We start from the raw sequence: 19,784 nt of genomic DNA, 5'->3' as shown, positions 1-19,784 counted from the left end.
TTCCTATATAAGAAATAAACATTTTAAAGCCATCAATAGTCATGTGAAAAAATGTTCTAAATAACTCTTGATTAGAGGAATGCAAATTAAAACAACACTGAGGTACCACCTTACACCTCTTAGATTGGCCAATATGACAGTAAAGGAAACTGATAAATGTTGGAGGGGATGTGGCAAAATTGGGACACTAATGCATTGTTGGGGTTCTGAAGTGATCCAAACATTCTGGAGGGCAATTGTGAATTCTGCCCAAAGGGCTATAAAATGCATATTCTTTGATCCTGTAATATCACTATTGGGTCTTTATCCCAAAAAGGTAATTTTAAAAGGGGAAGGATCTACTTGTACAAAAATATTTGTAGCCATTCTTTTTGTAGTGGCAAAGAATTAGAAATTGAGGGGATATCCATCAGTTGGGGAATGGCTGAACAAATTGTGGTTCATGTTGGTGATGGAATACTATTGTGCTATAAGAAATGATAAGCAAAATGATTTCAGAAAAAGCTACATGAACTAATGCAGAATGAAATAAGCAGAACTGGGAGAACACCATATACAGTAACAAGAATATTGTATTATGATCAACTGTGAAAATGTGGCTACTCTCAGCAATGCAATAATCTGAAGGATTTATGACAAAGAATACTATCCATCTCCAGGGTATTCTGGACAAAGATATCGGAGTGGTTTCCCATTTTCTTCTCCAGCTCATTTTATAGTGGAGGAACTAAAGCAAAGAGGACTGAGTGACCTGCCCCAAGTCATATAGCTAATAACTGTCTAAAGTTGGATTTGAACTCAAGAAGATGAGCACTTCTGGCACTCTACCACAGCACCTAGCTGTTCTATATATCTTGAATGCCAAACCCTTATTAGAGATATTTGATTAAAAATAAGATTTTTTCCCCATTTGGCCTCTTCCCTTGTTACTACTGTAGCTGAATTGTTAAATTTAACTATGTATCTTAGTTTACAGTCCTTTTGGGAGGGAGGGGTGCCATTTGTGGTTGGTATTTCTTTAAACTGGAGGTGATAGGTGAATGCTTTCCATTGGAATTTTATTTTCTATTTTCAGAATTTCTAGGCAATTCTTGTCTATTATTTCCTTAGTTATGAGGTCAAGATTTTGGGGTATGTTGTGTTCTTCTGGGAGACATATGATTTTTAAGTTGTCTCTGCACATCTCATCTTCTAGTTCAGTATGTTTTGCTTGCAGGGTGAGCACATTTTCTTTAAATGTTATTAGTTTTTTGCTTCTCTTCTAAGTAGTCTTTCGAGTCTGTGTATTTGCTTTCTGAATCCATTGTTCTGTCTTTTGTTTCTTTGGTGAAGCATGCCATTGTAGACTTAAGTTTTTTATTCTGTTCATTATTTTTGTTGTACAGCACAAAAATTCTGCAGTAAAGAAAGTCATATAGGTTTTTTTTTTCATTTTTTTTTAAACCCTTGTACTTTGGTGTATTGTCTCATAGGTGGAAGATTGGTAAGGGTGGGCAATGGGGGTCAAGTGACTTGCCCAGGGTCACACAGCTGGGAAGTGGCTGAGGCCGGGTTTGAACCTAGGACCTCCTGTCTCTAGGCCTGACTCTCACTCCACTGAGCTACCCAGCTGCCCCCCAGTCATATAGTTTTTGAAAGAAGAATTGTCAACTATAAACAACCATAAGAATACCTCTAAATAACTAATTATAAAAGAAATGTAAATTAAAATAATTCCATGTTTCATTTCATATAATGCAAATTGCCACAAATGATAAAAATGTCAAGAGTCAGTGATGAGTGATCCAGTCATTCTGTATTTCATTTTGGGATTATGCAAGACAAGTAACTTCTATACTCTTTAACCCAGAGGTCCCATTCAGAGATTCTCTTGCCATGGAGACTTTATCCAGGGTAGGCCTTCAGATTCCAAATCCAACCAGAAAACAAGTGTATACCCTAAGGGTACAGAGAATCTTTGAACTAAATATTATTCTACACCATCTTAGGAGTCAACAAAGGAAGTGGCACTTTAAAGGAAGGTCAGCCAGACCGCTGGAGTTCAGATTACCAGGTACTTATAGACTCAGATGGTCAACTCAGTTGCCTCCTTTCCTGAGTGCTTGAAAGAGAAGTATGCTTTCTACACTTGGTCACCCAAGGACCCTTGAGGATCCCAAATCAAAGGTATTCTTCCATCCTATGGAGGAGCAAATCCCTATATTTTTTTCTCCTAATCCTTGTAATTCAGTGTCATAGTTTGCCTAGGGGAAAAATTTCCTTTCCTGCTACCACCTCCTAATCCCTCATCATCCCCATCCACCTCATCCCTCCCTCTCCAGAATCCTGATCCTGCTCTATTCTCTTTTTCTTTCACACCTTCTGGAATTCTCCTCTAATGTTAACTATACCTTCAGATTCTTCCCCTCACACCCTTGTGCTTGTTGAAAACCTAGATCCTCCCAGAAGATAATATAGACTTCAGTAAGTACTGTTTAGTTCTAGTTGCACCTTTTCCAGTGCTTTCTAATACAGTAGACCAAAAGAAACAGGTCTATTTATTCCTTACTCCTTCCTATCATTTTTAGACGTTCCCTCTGCTAATATCACTCAGCAACTCCTCCTCTTTTGAGTTTCATTCCATTTAAAAAGATTGTTCTATCCAGATCTTGGTTGTGGTCATTTACTAGGCCCCAAGTCAGTCAACAATTAATAAGTGTTTACTTTTTGCCAGATGGTCAATGATCATTTATTAAGTGTATTTGCCAGATACTGTGAACACAAAGAAAAGCAAAATCATGGTTCCTGCCCTTAATGAGCTCACATAGGGATGAAAAACATACAAAAAAGTGCACAGTATAAAGGTGTGTCAGTGGGAAGAAGGAATAGTGAGGAGGAAATGATGGGAAAGACTTTCCCAAAAAGGTGGGTTTTGAGCTGAGCCTTGAAAGAGGTTGGGAGAGTCAGGCTAAGGAATAGAGGAAAGAGAATATTCCAGTTATGAGGCACAGCCAATAAAAAAGGCATGAAACTGGAAGATGAAATACAATTTTGCTTCTCCTTTCTTTAGGAGTTCAATATGTAAGCTCACAGTCTTCCTCTCATCCCCAATTCCTACCCTCCTGCTTGGGGACTCAATAGATACTTTGGTATCTCCTCAAACATCCCACCCTCTCAATTCATCACCTCCTTAACTCTTATGACCTATATCTTCACTCGACCTCAACCTCGCACAGAGAAAGGTAAACCTTGATATCACCATCATCACCAAGTATTCTAGCTCTCCCATCTCTGTCTTAGATTCCTCTTTTCAGCTACATCTTCAGCTCCAGCTTCCAGACCTTCCATCTCTCTGCCTACCTTGGACTTATACTGCATTTTCCCACAACTGTTAGTCATTCCACCACTTCCTCCTGCCCCTAGTCCATCACTAATACTATGGCCTCATTTTCCTCCTTTGGTAATTTTGACCCTAAGCTTAGCTAACTCAACTATACATTGTTCTCTACATTTGGGATAATATTTTGCCTAGCCCCATCTGTGTTACTCCCCAGCATGCTCTTTTTCTACTCTTGCTTACATGTTTCTGAGTGATACTAGAAGAAATTGCCCAACCATGACGAATGGCCCACTACATATTTGTGTTATCTAACCTCCCTTAGTCCCTCACTACTGCAAGGCAATGCTTTTATTCTTCACTGACTGACTTTATCATACTCCACAGAGGATTTGTCCAAAACCACTTCCCCCACTAGACAGGGAGCTCTTTGATAGAAGGTTCTTTGCTTTTCCTTTCTCTGTATCCACAGGATTTGGATAAAAGCTTGGCATACGGTAGGCATTTCATAAATGCTAATTGTCTGACCCTCCTCAAACCTCCTACACCACTCCCTCCTCTTTCCCTCTCAGCAAAGTTAACTGTTCTTCTTCACCAAGAAAAGAGGCTAACTTCAAAACTCCTCTGCGTTGTCCATAATTTTCTCCTTTGCTCTAACAACTGGCTTTTCTTGACAATGTTCACTTTACTGTCCTCTCATTCAAGTGCTTACCCTCCCCTTTTCATCTGTCTCTGTCCTCATCATATTCAGTCTCAATGGGAGTTTCACTATTTGTGGTTCTTGGTTGACAGGGAGCAGTTATAGTCTCTTCCCCTCTTTCTCTTGCTGCCATTCTCTCTCCTGTCAGTTCATGATTAAGGCAGTGACCCCTGCTGCAGCAGGGCAGGTGGCTGTACCATTCTCTCACTCTCCCAGTCTTCCATACAGCAGCAAAGAAGTCTCATCCTCCCCCTGCATGCAGTATTCATCTCTTACCCCTCTGGAGAGTTCATTTCTCCAGGAACTTTCAAATATGTTCATAACCTAAAAAACAAGTTGAAGATAAGGTAATTTGAGAGAGAGGGCACTAGCAGTTGGGGCAATAAAGAAAAGACAGTACTTGAGCTTCATCTTAAAGAAGAAATATTCTTTGGAGCAGTTTGGTGGCTCAGTGGATGGAGAGCCAGTCCTGGAGAAGGGAGGTTCTGGGTTCAGATCTGACCTCAGACATTTCCTAGCCTTGTAAATCTGGCAAGTCACTTAACCCCCATTGTCTAATCCATCTTCTTCTCTCATCTGTACTATTGTCTAGAGCAGTGATGGGCAAACTTTTTAAAGAGGGGTCCAAAGGAAAGGAAATGCTCATCTGTCAGTCTGTTTCTAAGGTAACTCTTTTGAAGTTTCATTGTATTGTATCCTACTCGTATTTGTCAGATTAGGAATAATGGCATGTTGCGGGATAGAACATTTCTGGGGGCCGTATCTGGCCCATCACTGGTCTAGATTCTATTGCTCTTCTATTTTAGAAACCATATTGACTGAAAAGACAGAAGGTAAGGGCTTCTTTGAAAAAGAAAAAGGGATTTTTGAAGCAAAGATAAGGAGGGAATGAGTTCCAAACATGGGAGACAGCTAATGCAAAGGAATAGAGAGGCAAGATGGAGAGCTGTGTGTGAGGAACACAGAAAAAGCCAGTTTGGTTGGATCACAGATTTCAGAAAGGTGGAAATGTCTAATGAGGCTGGAAAGTTGTTTGAAGCCAGTGTGTGCACAGCTTTGAATGGTAAACAGAGTATATATTTTGCCCTAGAGGCAACAAGAAGCCAGTGAAGTTATTGAATAGGCAAGTCACTTGGCTAGATCTGTGCCTAAGGAAAATTTCTTTGGCAGCAATGTGGAGAATGAATTGAAGTAGGGAGAGACTTGAGGTAAGGATTAAGAGGTTGTTGCAATAATCTAGGTAAGAGGTAATGAGGGCCTGAACAAAGATGGTAGCTATGTGTGGAGAAAAAGGGGATTTGATATGAGTTATCATAGAGGTAGAAAAATATTTGTTTGACAATTGTTTGGATATATGGGGTGAGAGAGAGTAAGAAAGTAAAAAATAATATTCAGGTTAATAACCTGGGAGAGTAAAAGAATGGTGATGCCTTTCATCAAACTTGAGAAGTTGAGGAGTATAATTTAGGAGAAAAAAATAACTAATAAAAATAATAAGTTCTATTTTGGATGTGTCGAGTTTAAGATGTCTCTAGGACATGCAGTTTGAACTATTTCATAGGCAATTGGTAATGTGAGCTTGGAACTCAGGGGAGAAGCTAGAACCAGATATATAATCTAGGAGTCATTTTTATAGATGATAGTTAAACCTATAAGAAGTATAGAAGCAGAAGAGGGCTAGTTCCCCCATCATCTCCTCTCACCAGTACTATTTTAAGAGCCTCCTTAGCTGCTATTCCTTCTTCCCGTCTCATCATAATTGGGCTGCAATCTAATTTCCTGGACCTGCTTCAAATTTTTCCCTTCATTCACAATTCCAGTCGTACTGACCTACTTGCTGTTCCTGCAAGTACAATCTCTTACTGCCTTCCATTCCTAGAATACTCTCACCTCCACATCTTAGAGTCCTTATTTCTTTCAAGACTCAGTTCTTACTAGAAACCTTTCATGATTGCTTGAGTTTCTCCTCTTCAAGTTATATGTGTTTATAGCTCTATAATTTATAATCCCTCAAGTAGAATGTAAATTCCTTCAGGGCAAGGACTAACTTTCATCTTGTCTTTGAATCTCCTACACCTTCTATATACTGTTTGTTGAATTTTTGTAAGTTTTGCAGTCCTGTGTGTTTCTTGGCACTGTATGCCTTCATTTCTGCCACTCCAACACTGTCACTGGAACAGCAACAGAGGGGTATTTTTTTTTGTATTTTTGTATGTTTAATGAGCTACTATACGCAGAGATTTCTTCACCCAGGATACAGCCATCTTGTATCTTCACCATCCTGAGCCAGTGTGTTCCTTAGATGGAAGACAGTCGGTTGTTATATACCCAAACTCTTCCTACTGAGGGTAGAACATGGTAGAAATTATCTGAAATAGCATTCAAGAAACTGGGATTCCCCTCTATGCTACAATGTGGCATCAGAGAATAACTTTCTTAAAGGTTGAACCATATATCACTATGTGGACAAGTTCTTTTTATTTTTAAAACAATTCGTTTTTGATGAATTAGGAACCTCTTAAAGATAGGACAATATTGCAAACGGCTACTTTAGATCTTACAAATCAGGGTTTCTTTATCCTTTCTTTTTGGTCTAAACTTGTGATTTCTTCTGGATAGGGAACTCCCAACATGGAAACTCTCTCCACTAATGCAGATTGGCAACTTGTTTTATAATATGGCAACAGCATCATCCTGGAACACTGTGAAAGTTAAGTGACTTCCATAGGCTTAGAAATCCAACAGATGGGACTTGACCAGTACCTGATGCTAAGACTGGCCCTCTAGGACAACAACCCTCACAGGGCTGTTGTCAAGATCAAATGAAATAATACAAAAAAAGGGCTTTGTAAACCTTAAAGTGCTATATAAATGTGTTGTTGTTATTGTTGATGCTGTCTCACCATATCATTCTAACATAAGAGCATGGTGGGATTCTTTTATATGAGGTCACCTTTCTATGCTTAGCTAAAAATTGGGTGGTTTGGAGGTTTGCAATAAGACCAAGTGTTGCTCTAAAATCACAGCCAAATGCCTATGTTAATAGTACACCTCATATTTTATATCTTTTCCAACTGCCAAAAGTTGGGCACATTCCAATCATTCTCTAGGGACTAGGGAGGGGAGCTCTCATAAAAATACCTAGAAATGAAAAATAAAACAGAAAAACATCTTATATGAATTGCTGAAGGTATTCGTTTTTCCCCCTTTATAGAATGATTCTGAGAGCTACACTGAGGTCAACAATACTGGAAGCTGTCGGTCTACAATCTTTCTCTGTTTCAGTTTCATGTGGGAAAGGATGCAGATGCTAAAAATAAGCAATAGTGAAACTTTCCTTTGATTTGTTCAAGGCAGCCACAGAAGTATTCTCACCAAATCATATAACTGCCGATTTGAGGGATATGAACTAGGTTGGAAAAGTTTTTAACATCTGAAGCTGAAGCCTGGGAGTTTTTGACCTATCATTTTTAGAGGCTCAGGGAAGCATCCCAAGAACAAATTCAATCCCAAAATCTTTAATATAAACTCTAGGGCCAACTAAATGCTCCAAAAATATTAATAACCTCAGTTGGTTCGAATATTGTCAGTTTTTATTTGATAATCAGAACCTAAGGAAAAACCCAAGATGGCAAAGAGAATTTGAATGACAAGTTAAATGAACAGTTATGAGCCAGCCTTGCCTTCCATTGAGAATATTCAGATGAAGATTTTTTTTAACATAAACTCTAATTAAAGAATAATCTCATTTGGGAGGTTTGGAGTGTTTCTATGGAGCATTTTTCTTTTTCTCCTTGTTCTTGTTAAACACTGACAAAAGAACTATCTGCTTTGGTTTGAAGAATCTTCTTATCATTCCTTTCAGGATGACCAAAACCAATGAGATACCTAATAAAACAAGTCGAATAAACATAACGGGCACAACTTTAGCTGGCTTGGGAAGTTCTTTCATTTTTCCTGTAGGTCCACTGTTAATGCTTCCTCCAAAACCGGGATGCTCACAGAAAGGAGGGGCCCATCCATAATTACAGTGGCAATTTTTCATATTGTTGCAAACACCTCGTTTGTTGCACTTCTCTGGGAGACAGTCATAATTGAGCACTGAGACATTGAGACAGCTCCTGTTAATACAAATCAAGTCATGACCACAGGAAGTACCATCTTTTACAGCTCCCTCATCAGGTAATGCCATGGCGATCATTGAAGAATGATAGTCTATCCCCCAGCATCGGAGATTCAACTCCTTCAGGTGAGTAAAAATGACTGTTGTATGATCAGGCATGTCAGGGACATTCTTTACATTGACACATTGCAATCTTCCACACATTATATCCCTTGTTTTACACTTTTTGTAACTGTGACCTTCGATGCCACAGTTAGCGAATCGATCAGTAAGTTTATTCAGTTCTTGATAGCACATATATGGAGCATTCAGAGCACCAGATCCAAAAATTTCTTTGCACTGCAAAATGCGATCATGACATCCCTTTTGGTAACAGCGGGCTCCCCTACTGCATGGGGTACCATCTTGCTTATATAAATCATTTGGGCAGAAATTTGAAGTTCCATTGCAGAATTCCGCAAGGTCACACTCATTTTGTTCTTCTCTACATTTATGTCCAAGTGGACTGAAATGACAATTGGTACAGCATAAACCAGTGTTGCACTGTGCACCAGGTCTCAGTTTACAATCAATTTGACAACATATATCCTTTTTACATTCCTCTATTGTACCACAGTCACACTCTTCTCCCTTCTCTATTATTTTGTTTCCACATCGCTGCATCGTATACACAAATCCTGGGATATTATTTAGACATGAACTTGCAGGATCCCAATTTATAAAGTCAAAATAATTGACAAAACTGCAGTTACTGAAACCAGTAATTCCACCAGTGCCCATGATACACTCTGTTTTACTGAAACAATAACAACCTTTTCCATCATGCTGCATGCCCACACCATGGCCCACTTCATGAGTAGACCATACAGCAGGAGCAATCAGGTTTTTATTTGGCAAAGTGCTTGTTGATACTCCAAATTTCCTTTTACATACACCTCCAACAAAAGCCCATCCCAGTGCATCAGGGTAATATTTGTGCACATATAAGTGTGCCCAATCTGATTTCACATTTAGATATAGTATTTTATTATTGTAGTCAGAAAACTGTCCGAGAACTTGTGTCAATTTTTTCACATTAGTATTTACTTTGCTTTTATCTGTCCAGACCTCAATGGCTATCAATTGTATTCTAGCATTCAAGGACTGAAAGTAGCTGTCCATGACACCACCCATGATTATACTGTCACTGATGGCTCTTGTTAAGTTGGATTTCAAGAAAGTAAAGCGTAGTTTATCCAGTACAATAATCAACTCCAAATACTTTTGGTGAACGTAGGAAACCCGCCAAGAATCCGATCTAGCGACAGGTAGATACCTTAGCAGGCTCAGCTGGTGGTCTATGTCTTCTTTGGTTAAACCACAGGTGAAGTTGGTCATGAGATGGTCCTGCAAGCGGTAGATGACGTGCTCAAAGTTGTAGGAATACTGGACAGGCTCGATCTGGTACACGCTGTCCTCGATCCTCAGCATGCCTCGGAGGCCTCCGAGGCAGGTGCTCAACATGGCTTCGGACTCGGGAGAGCCCTCCACAGAGCCCTTGAAGTTGCAGGGTCTTGGGATGTAAGGCTGGTCCTCCACTCGGGTGCCGTCGTCGGCGAAGGTGAACACCCGCAGGTGTCGGGGCAGCAAGAGCTTCTTGGGCCGCAGGTGGATGATGTTCCTCTTGCCCTGGATGCGCAAGAGGTAGGACACCCGCCCCGATCTGTCGGGGTGGCCCCCGCGGGCCTCCAGCTGCCTGGGGATGATCACTTCGTAGGATGTGAAGCCCCAATCCGGGTTAAAGTCAAAGTCCTGGGACCAGCAGCCCCTCCCGAGGACGAGGGTCCCCAGGCCCAGGAGCAGGAGAGATGCGGCTCCCATTGCCCAGGCCCTTGTCTGCCTCGCTGGCACCCAAGAGCCACCAGCCGCAGCAACTGAGGGCGCTGATGGCGCCTACTGCTGAGAAGCAGTGGCCACAGGCTTAGTTGAGGGCCGCTGGGAGAGTGGGAGGGAGGGAGCTGGGGGCGGGGCCGGACTCCTCGAGCTCCGCCCCTGCTGCCGCGGGTCCTCGAGGGGCTCTGCGCGTGCGCGTGCGCTCTTCAGACAGTTGAGGAGGGAAAGTGATGGAAAATGGCGGGGCCTGAGCCTACTGTCAATACCAGAGAAGGGAAGAAGAGGAAAGAGGCGCCACGAATGGAGGAGGCGAACACACCAAGTTTAAGGAGGGAGGCCAAGCTATGGGCTTGTGTGAGGTGTGGAAATTACTTCTAGAGCAAGCTTCCATCCAGGAAATGGCTCTCGCCCTTTATGGGTTGGACAGAAGCTCCAAGTTCTCTGTGGAGGAACCGCCCTAACTGTTGTGGGGGGGAGGGGCTGCCTCATTCCCCCAGGCAGATTATTAGCCCATTCTCACCTCAGTTATGAAAAAAAAAACCTACTCTACCCACCCCCTTCTTGTTTGTTTTATAAATCCCTTATCTCACATCTTAGAATTATTAGAATCTTTTTAGCTGTGTGACCCTGGGCAAGTCCCTTAACTTCCATTGCATATCCCTTACCTCTTTTCTGCCTTAGAACCAAAACCTAAGATTGATTCTAAGGTGGAAGATAAAGAGTTTTTTTGTGTTGTTGTTGTTGTTGTTGTTTTTAATAAAATAAAGGCACTCAAGTATAGAACCAAACATATCCCAGGACCACTATTTTTAAGAAAATTCTGAGTGGACACTTGTTTCTTCTTGTATTAGAATGTTAGTCCTACATGATCATATAGTTGTGTGGGATGAGATTCAGTGTATAATTCTCAGAGTAGTATTTGGCTTGCTGTAATCCCAGTTTTCAAGACCCTATTATTTAGACTAAAACTGCCCCCCACCCCTAAAACTTTCAGTTTTCCTGACCTATTTTCAAAAACCTTGAGAAGAGTTTATCTGTACTCTGGAAAGAAAGCCAAACTATAAGATAAGCAGAAGGAGGGAAAGTACAGTGAGTTTCAAAAGTATCATTATGGTCCCAGCCTGGGAATCCCATGAGCGTCACGGGTTTTTCTTGACCACGGGAGTCTTTAGGGGTACATAATGTTGAAAATCACACAATCAAGTCTGTGAATGTCACAGCCCCCCCTCCCCCTTCTGTGGGATTGGTCAGAGGGGAGGAGGAGAATCTTGCATCAGGATTATTGTAAAAGTGTGTGATTGTACCTAGAAGAAGAGAAGACATGTTTGCCCTGAGCAAGCCACTTGTGTGGGCAGAATCCCTTTTCCTTCCTTTCCCCTCCCTCTTCCCCCCCACCCCTGCTCTTTGCTGTTTTCTCCAAATAAAGCCACTTTTCTCTACAAACATCTTATCAACTCTACTGTCTGCTCATTAGAGTGATTTCGGTGGGGTATGAGCCTACCCAGAATTCTACTCCACACAACATAGCTTCCTTCTGATTGCTCAAAAATATACTTTTCTAAGTTTCTCTGGACCCTTTTGTGTGTATTTCAAAGTTCTTATTCATGGCTGGTCTTTCAATAGAAGTACTTGAAAATCCTCTAGTCTATTAAAAATCTGTTCCCTGTGGGCAGCTAGGTTGCTCAGTGGATAGAGAGCCAGGACTCTGTTCAAATTTAACCTCAGACACACAGCAAGTTATGTAAGCCATATTGCCTAGCCTCTGCTACTCTTCTGCCTTAGAACTAACACATTATTGATTCTAAGATGGAAGGTAAGGGTTTAAAAAATTATATTCTCTCTCTCCTATTCTCTCTCTCTCTCTCTCTCTCTCTCTCTCTCTCTCTCTCTCTCTCTCTCACACACACACACACACACACACACACACACACTCAGTAGGATTATATTAAACTTTTAATTAAATTATTCTTGGTTTGAAGGGGGAAATAATAAGTTTAGTTTTGGACATAAGTTTAAGGCATCTGTAGGACATCCTTTTTGAGAAGACCAGTAGATAACTGGAGATAGGAGACTAGAGTCAGCAGAGAAGTTAAGAATGGATAACTAGATTAGAGAATCATCAGCATAGAGATGATAGTTGAATCCATGGGACCTGATAAGATCACCAAATGAAATAATATAGAGGGAGAAGAAAAGGCTCAAGACAGAGTTTGGGAGACACTTCACAGTGAAGGGCAGCTAAGTGGCTTAACAGCCAGACCTGGAGATGAGAAATACTGGGTTCAAATCTGACCTCAGATACTTCCTCACTGGGTGAGTCACTTAATCCCAGTTGCCTAACCATTACCATTCTTCTGCTTTGGGATCACTACTTAGTATTGATTCTAAGACAAAAAGTAACTTTTTTTAATGAGTGGGAAAATGTGAAAAAAAAAAATTCAGCAAAGGAGCCTGAGGAGTGGTCAAATAGGTAGAAATAGAGCTAAGATAGAGTCATGAAAACACAGAAGTGAGTATAAGGAGAAAATGATCCAACATTATCATAGGCTGCAGAGAGTTCAAGAAGGATAAAGACTGAAAAAAAAAGCAAAACATTAAATTTTGTTGTGGGAAAACACACCCAAGTTTGTCTCAGAGTATTGCCCAAAGAATGGGAGGCTCAAAACTCCCTTCGATCTAGAAGTATGAAAAAATCTGGTTTAAGGTGATGAAATGGCCTAGTAGTTGATCAAGTGGCCTTAGGGCTGATGGAATGACCCCTGAGCTGATGGAGTAGTCTAAGATGTGGATCAGGGTTTGCATATTTATTGAGAGTCTGGGGCAGGGGTCTGCAACCTTTTTGGCCTTGAGAGCCATAAACGCCACAGTTTTTAAAATGTAATTTCATGAGAGTCGTACAGTGCTCACAGTGCGCGCTCCTGTAACAGCACCTGAAAAAAAAATTGACTTTATGGCTCCTGCAGAAAGAGCCATATGTTGCCGACCCCTGGTCTGGGGGCTTCTCACCTTCCATTCCAGGGAAATCTCCACCTTTTCCCAGAATAGTCCACCATGGGCATTCCTAGGCATTACAGGATGAAAACCCTGGAAAATGAACATAGAGAAGGTGGGTCTAAATCCAAGTAGAGGTGTTTTGGGGGTCTGACACATCATAGATAAACTTGAGAACATCAGAAAGGGAATAAAGAATATGCACAAGTTTGGGGGATTCCCCTGGACTGTCAGAGCCCATGTCCCATATTTCCCCCCATTGTCCCACTTGCCATCATTTGTTAGTATAGATGAGGTCTTCCTACCTTTCTGGAGTGCCCTCATCAAATAGAAGGATATAAGAAGAAGAATATAGTACCATAGATGACCACTATAGCTGATTAATAATGCCTAACAGTTCAGAACTAAGGTAAATACAAAACAATGTAAATGATTAATAATACACAACAACCCTTCCAGGGGTGGAGCCATGATGGAGGAGTAACTAGAGCAGCAGCTCCATTTCATCACAAAAATCCTCTCCAACCAAGATTAAAATATTGCCACAAAACAAATACAGGAGTGAAAATACCAACAAGGAGATGAAGTGAAACAACTTTCAAGAAAAGAAAAACCCAAAAGGTAGTGTAAGTGTTAAAATGAATGGTTTGGTTAAATATATGAAAATTATAAATCTTTTATTTATAAAGTGGAGAAATACAAAAGGGTAGAAAAGATATTAGCCTATCTAACTAAATATTGCTCCAGTGCTTGGCTCAGTCAGGACTTGTTAACTTTTAATCAGAATTAAACTATCTCCAGAAGACAAGAAGGGAAAATCAGCTATCCATTCACCCAAGACAATGACTGGAGCTGAAGGTGATTCCTGAGGCCTACTTTCTTCTTTGAGTCAACCTTCTTCTTGAAGCCGACTTCCTTCTTAGAGTTCACTCTCTCCTTCTTGGAGTGATTCTCTTCTTGGAGTCCACTCTCTACTAGTCTCCTTCACCAGTCTTTCACCAGCCTGCCTTCATGGCTTTTATGATGGTTTCCTGTCCCTGCCCCTTTCCACAAGGGCCAATCACAGCTTCCAAATTGTCTGAGTTCTCACCTTTGGAATCATACCTTTCTGAGTGAGTGAACTCTTAAATTTCTGGCTTGTTCTCATCTAGCATCAAGTAAGGTGTGAACTTACTAAGTGGCTTTCAAGCTTCTCCCACCTCGTTCAAGTTGTCTAAGCTAACTCACACTTCTTGAAATTTCAAACCTGTGGAGAAGTCCAGAGTCCCAGCCCACCACAATCTGGGCTGAAGGGGGCTAATCCATGTGGGCCCAGAGCAAAGCCAGGAATTCCAGTCTGGGCTTGGGATGAGGACATAATCCACAATTTGGGGTGAGGACACAGTTCTCAGGGGGAGACCCCTGGATCTTTTTGCCCAAAACTAAGGGTGGAACTCCAGACAGGGCAATCAAGGGCATGCTTGATTGAATCAGGAACACAATGAGAACAAAAACTTGAGCCTAAGCCTGGGGCTAGAATTTTATCAACCCCTGACCTGATCAAGTTCATAGTGAGATCAAAAGCTTACACTCAAGCCTAAGGAAAGTCTTAAACTATCAGCATCTCAAGGGTCAATTGAATCAGCAGGAGGAGGGGGCTCTTAGAGCTCTCAGCCCTCAGACCATCTGGTAATCTAATAACAATCCAGAAAGTAAGCTGAAAATAGCATCAAAGAAGGACTGAAGTTTACAGACTACTTTTTTTTTTTTTAGAAAAATTTTCCTATGGTTATATGATTCATGTTCTTGCTCTCTCTCCCCCCACCCCTCACCCCCCAGTAGCTGACACACATTTCCACTGGTTTCTTCCTGTGTCATGGATCAAGACCTATTTCCATATTATTGATAATTGTTCTAGGATGGTCATTAAGAATCTACATCCTAATCGTGTTCACATCAACCTATGTTTTCAAGAACTTGTTTTTCTTCTGTGTTTCCACTCCTGTAGTTCTTCCTCTGAATGTGGGTAGCATTCTTTTCCATAAATCCCTCAGAATTGTCCTGGGGCATTGCTTTGCTGCCAGTACAGAAGTCCACTACATTCAATTTTATCACAGCATATCAGTCTCTGTGTATAATGTTCTCCTGGTTCTGCTCCTTTCACTCTGCATCAATTCCTGGAGGTCATTCTAGTTCACATGGAATTCCTCCAATTTATTATTCCTTTAAGCATAATAGTATTCCATCACCAGCATATACCACAATTTTTTCAGCCATTCCCCAATTGAAGGGCATACCCTTGTTTTCCAGTTTTTTGCCACCACAACGAGCATGGCTATGAATATTTTTGTACATATAGTTTTCCTTATTAAGTCTTTGGGATACAAAACCCAGCAGTAGTATGGCTGGATCAAAGGGCAGACAGTCTTTTAGAGCTCTTTGGGCAGAGTTCCAAATTGCCATCCAGAATGGTTGGATCAATTCACAACTCCACCAGCAATGCATTAATGTTCCAATTTTGCCTCATCCCCTCCAACATTCATTACTCTCCCCTGTTGTCATTTTAGCCAATCTGCTGGGTGTGAGGTAATACCTCAGAGTTGTTTTGATTTGCATTTCTCTAATTATTAGAGATTTAGAATACTTTCTTATGTGCTTATTGATACTTTTGATTTCTTTATCTGAAAATTGCCTATTCATGTCCCTTGCCCATTTATCCAATGGAGAATGGCTTTATTTTTTGTATGATTGATTTAGCTCCTTGCATATTTGAGTAATTAGAACATTGTCAGAGTTTTTTGTTATAAAGATTTTTCCCAGTTTGTTGCAGGATACAAAATAAATGCACATAAATCATCAGCATTTCTATATATTTCCAACACATCATAGGAGCAAGAGTTAGAAAGAGAAAAGAGAAACACCATTTAAAATCACACTAGACAATATAAAATACTTAGGAATCTAAAACAAACAAAGGAATTATATGAACACAGCTACAAAATGCTTTCCAAATAATTAAAACTAGATCTAGACAATTGGAAAAACATTGATTACTCATGGGTAGGATGAGCTAACATAATAAAAATGACCATTCTACCCAAATTAATTTACTTATTTAATGCTATACGTATCAAACTACCAAGAAACTTTTTTACAGAATTAGAAAAAAACTATAACAAAGTTCATTTGGAAGAACAAAAGATCAAGAATATCAAGGGAAATAATGAAAAAAAAATGTGATGGAAAGTGGCCTAGCAGTACCAGATATTAAACTATACTGTGGTATAGTGGTCATCAAAACAATATGGTAGGGCAGCTGGGTAGCTCAGTGGAGTGAGAGTCAGGCCTAGAGACAGGAGGTCCTAGGTTCAAACCCGGCCTCAGCCACTTCCCAGCTGTGTGACCCTGGGCAAGTCACTTGACCCCCATTGCCCAGCCTTACCACTCTTCCACGTATGAGACAATACACCGAAGTACAAGGGTTAAAAAAAAAAAAACAAACAAAAAACAATATGGTACTGACTAAGAGACAGAAGGGAGGATCAGTGGAATAGACTTGGGGTAAGTGACATCAGCAAGACAGTGTATGATAAACCCAAAGAGCCCAACTTTTGGGACAAAAATCCACTATTTGACAAAAACTGCTGGGAAAATAATATGGGAGAGATTAGGTTTAGATCAACATCTCACACCCTACACCAAGATAAATTCAGAGTGGGTGAATGACTTAAATATAAAGAAGGAAACTATAAGAAAATTAGGCAAACACAGAATAGTATACTTGTCAAATCTCTGAAAAAGGAAAGATTTTAAAACCAAGCAAGAGTTAGAAAAAAAATTACAAAATGTAAAATAAATAATTTCGATTACATTAAATTAAAAAAGTTTTGTACAAACAAAAACAATGCATCCAAACTACAGACTACTTTTCACACAGTTAAAACTAGATCTAAGTAATTGGAAAAACATTAATTGCTCATGGGTAGGATGAGCTAACATAATAAAAATGACCATCCTACCCAAATTAATCTACTTCTTCAGGACCATACCTATCAAACTACCAAAAAACTTTTTTATAGAACTTTAAAAAATTATTAAAAAAGCTCATCTAGAAGAACAAAAGATCAATAATATCAAAGGAACTCATGAAAAACATGTGAAATATGGGGGCCTAGCAGTACCAGATCTTAAACTGTACTATAAAGCAGTGGTCATGTGTACAATATGGTACTGGTTAAGAGACAGAAGGGTGCATCAATGCAATAGTCTAGGACAGTGATGGGCAAACTATGGCTCGAGGGCCAGATGTAGCCCCCTGAAATGTTCTATCTCACAACTCAACATTATTCCTAATCTGATGAATACAATGAGTAGGATACAATACAATGAAACTTTGAAAGAGTTGCCTTAGAAACAGACTGAAAGATGAGCATTTCCTTTCATTTGGCCCCCTCTTTAAAAAGTTTGCCCATCACTGGTCTAGGGAGTAAATGACCTCAGCAATCTAGTGTTTGATAAACCCAAAGATCCCAGGTTTTGGGAGAAGAACTCAGTATTTGACAAAAACTGCTGGGAAAATTGGAAAACAGTATGAGAGAGATTAGATTTAGATTAACATCTCACATGATATGAGAAGATAACTTCATATTGAGTAAATGACTTAAATATAAAGAGTGAAATCATAAATAAATTAGGTGAACATAGAATATTATACCTGTCAGATCTGTGAGAAAGGAAGGAATTTAAGACCATGCAAGAGATAGAAGACATTGCAAAATGTAAAATGAATGCCTTTGATTATATCAAATTAAAAAGGTTTTGTACAAACAAAACCAACACAATATTAGAAGGAAAGCAACAAACTGGGAGAACATTTTTATAATAAAACTCTCTGACTAAAGTTTAATTTCCCAAATATATAAGGAACTAAGTCAAATTTACAAAAAATCAAGACATTCCCCAATAGACAAATGTTCAAGGGACATGAATAGGCAATTTTCACATGATGAAATTAAAACTATCAATAAGCACAAGAAAAAGTGCTCTAAATCTCTAATATTTAGAGAAATGCAAATCAAAATAACTCTGAGGTACCACCTTACACCTAGCAGAGTGGTCAATATAGCAGCAATGGAAAGTAATAAATGTTGGAGGGAATGTGGCAAAATTGGGACCTTAATGCATTGCTGGTAGAGTTGTGAATTGATCCATCCATTCTGGATGGCAATTTGGAACTCTGCCCAAAGAGCTCTAAAAGACTGTCTGCCCTTTGATCCAGCCATATCATTGTTGGGTTTGTATCCCAAAGAGATAATAAGGAAAAAAACTTGTACAAAAGATTTATAGCCATGCTCATTGTGGTGGCAAAAAATTGGAAAATAGATTGGGGAATGGCTGAACAAATTGTGATGGAATATTATTGTGCTGAAAGGAATAATGAACTGGAGGAATTCCATGTGAACTGGAAAGACCTCCAGTAATTGATGCAGAGTGAAAGGAGCAGAACCAGAAGAACATTGTACACAGAGACTGATACATTATGGCACAATCAAATGGAATAGACTTTTCTACTAGCAGCAATGCAATAACCCAGAACAATCCTGAGGGACTTATGGGAAAGAACGCTATCCACATCCAGAGAAAGAACTGTGTTAGCAGAAATGAAGAAGAAAAACATATCACATGGTTCAATGGGGATATGATTAGGGTTTTGATGTTCACTCTACTGCAAATATGGATAACATGGAAGTAGGTTTAGAACAATGATATCTAGTGGAATTGCTTCTCAGCTCCAGTAGTGGGGAGGAAAGAGGGAAATCATAAATCATGGAAAAATATTCTAAATTTAAAAAAACAAAGAAATAGAAAAAAAAAGCTTCATCACTGTTTGTCTGATATATGCTCTAAAGCAAAGGTTCTTGACCTTTTAAGATTAAGGTTAAAGCAGAGGATGGTGGGATTAATCCAAGGCTGAGTTTTAGTAAGGCAAGATCTTTAATAGGATAAAGGAACAAGGAACCCAAAGAGGAAAATTCACTAAGGAAAGTTTTTTGTTTTTGTTCTGCAGCTAATGAACTAAGAATAACTTTTATATCTTTAAATATAACTGTATTTAAAGCCAAATATTTTAAACAAAGCTTTCAATACAGGTGTATTTAAAAATGTGAAAATTACTTTTAGATCATGAATCATAGCAAAACAAGTAGCAGCAGGATTTGGCCCTCAGTGTAGTTTGCTACCTGATTCTAATCCAACGCCTTTGACATATGAGGAAATTACATCCCAGGGAGTAATTTTTTTTTTAAATACAAGGCACTGTACTAGTTAGTGTCAGGGCTGAACTGAATGAGGTATAGGATAAATACTAAAAGGTAAACATTTTACATATTTTCAGATCACAATATAAAAAGTAGAGAAAATTAATAACAACAAAGAAGATTTACTATATAAGTGGTACATTATGTGGAAACTAAATAAAAATTAATAATTGTATTAAAGAAAAAATTAGAAAAATCACAAAAATTTAAGAGATAATTATTTTAAATATTCAAAATCTATGAGATATAGAAAGGTAGTTTTTCAGAGTAAATTTATAACACCATATTTCCACATTTCAATACTAACAAAGAAAAGGTAATTAGATAAGAGAAGGAAGCTTTTCACTTGCCAGAATAAAGCCGGAGAGCTTGACAAATATAACTAATAAAGATAGGAAGTTCAGCTAGGTGTGGGAAGCATTGAATGAATTTCTTCTTTGTTACCTTCCAGTTTCAAATTCAGTTACAGCTGTATGCTGATGATAA

General features: G+C 39.4%; 1 protein-coding gene across 1 annotated transcript; it reads right to left on the bottom strand.

The window, feature by feature from the left end:
- Positions 1-7,785: 7,785 nt before the first annotated feature.
- On the bottom strand, positions 7,786-9,999 carry LOC123246743 (disintegrin and metalloproteinase domain-containing protein 30-like). Its single transcript, XM_044675541.1, has one exon. The coding sequence runs from the start codon at positions 9,997-9,999 to the stop codon at positions 7,786-7,788; it is 2,214 nt and encodes a 737-aa protein (XP_044531476.1).
- Between the last annotated feature and the right edge of the window lie 9,785 nt (positions 10,000-19,784).

This window comes from Gracilinanus agilis, chromosome 4 (assembly GCF_016433145.1).
Source record: "Gracilinanus agilis isolate LMUSP501 chromosome 4, AgileGrace, whole genome shotgun sequence".
Classification (NCBI taxonomy): domain Eukaryota; kingdom Metazoa; phylum Chordata; class Mammalia; order Didelphimorphia; family Didelphidae; genus Gracilinanus; species Gracilinanus agilis.
Note: the sequence above shows the minus strand (reverse complement) of the source record. Positions and strands in the feature narration are given on the sequence as shown.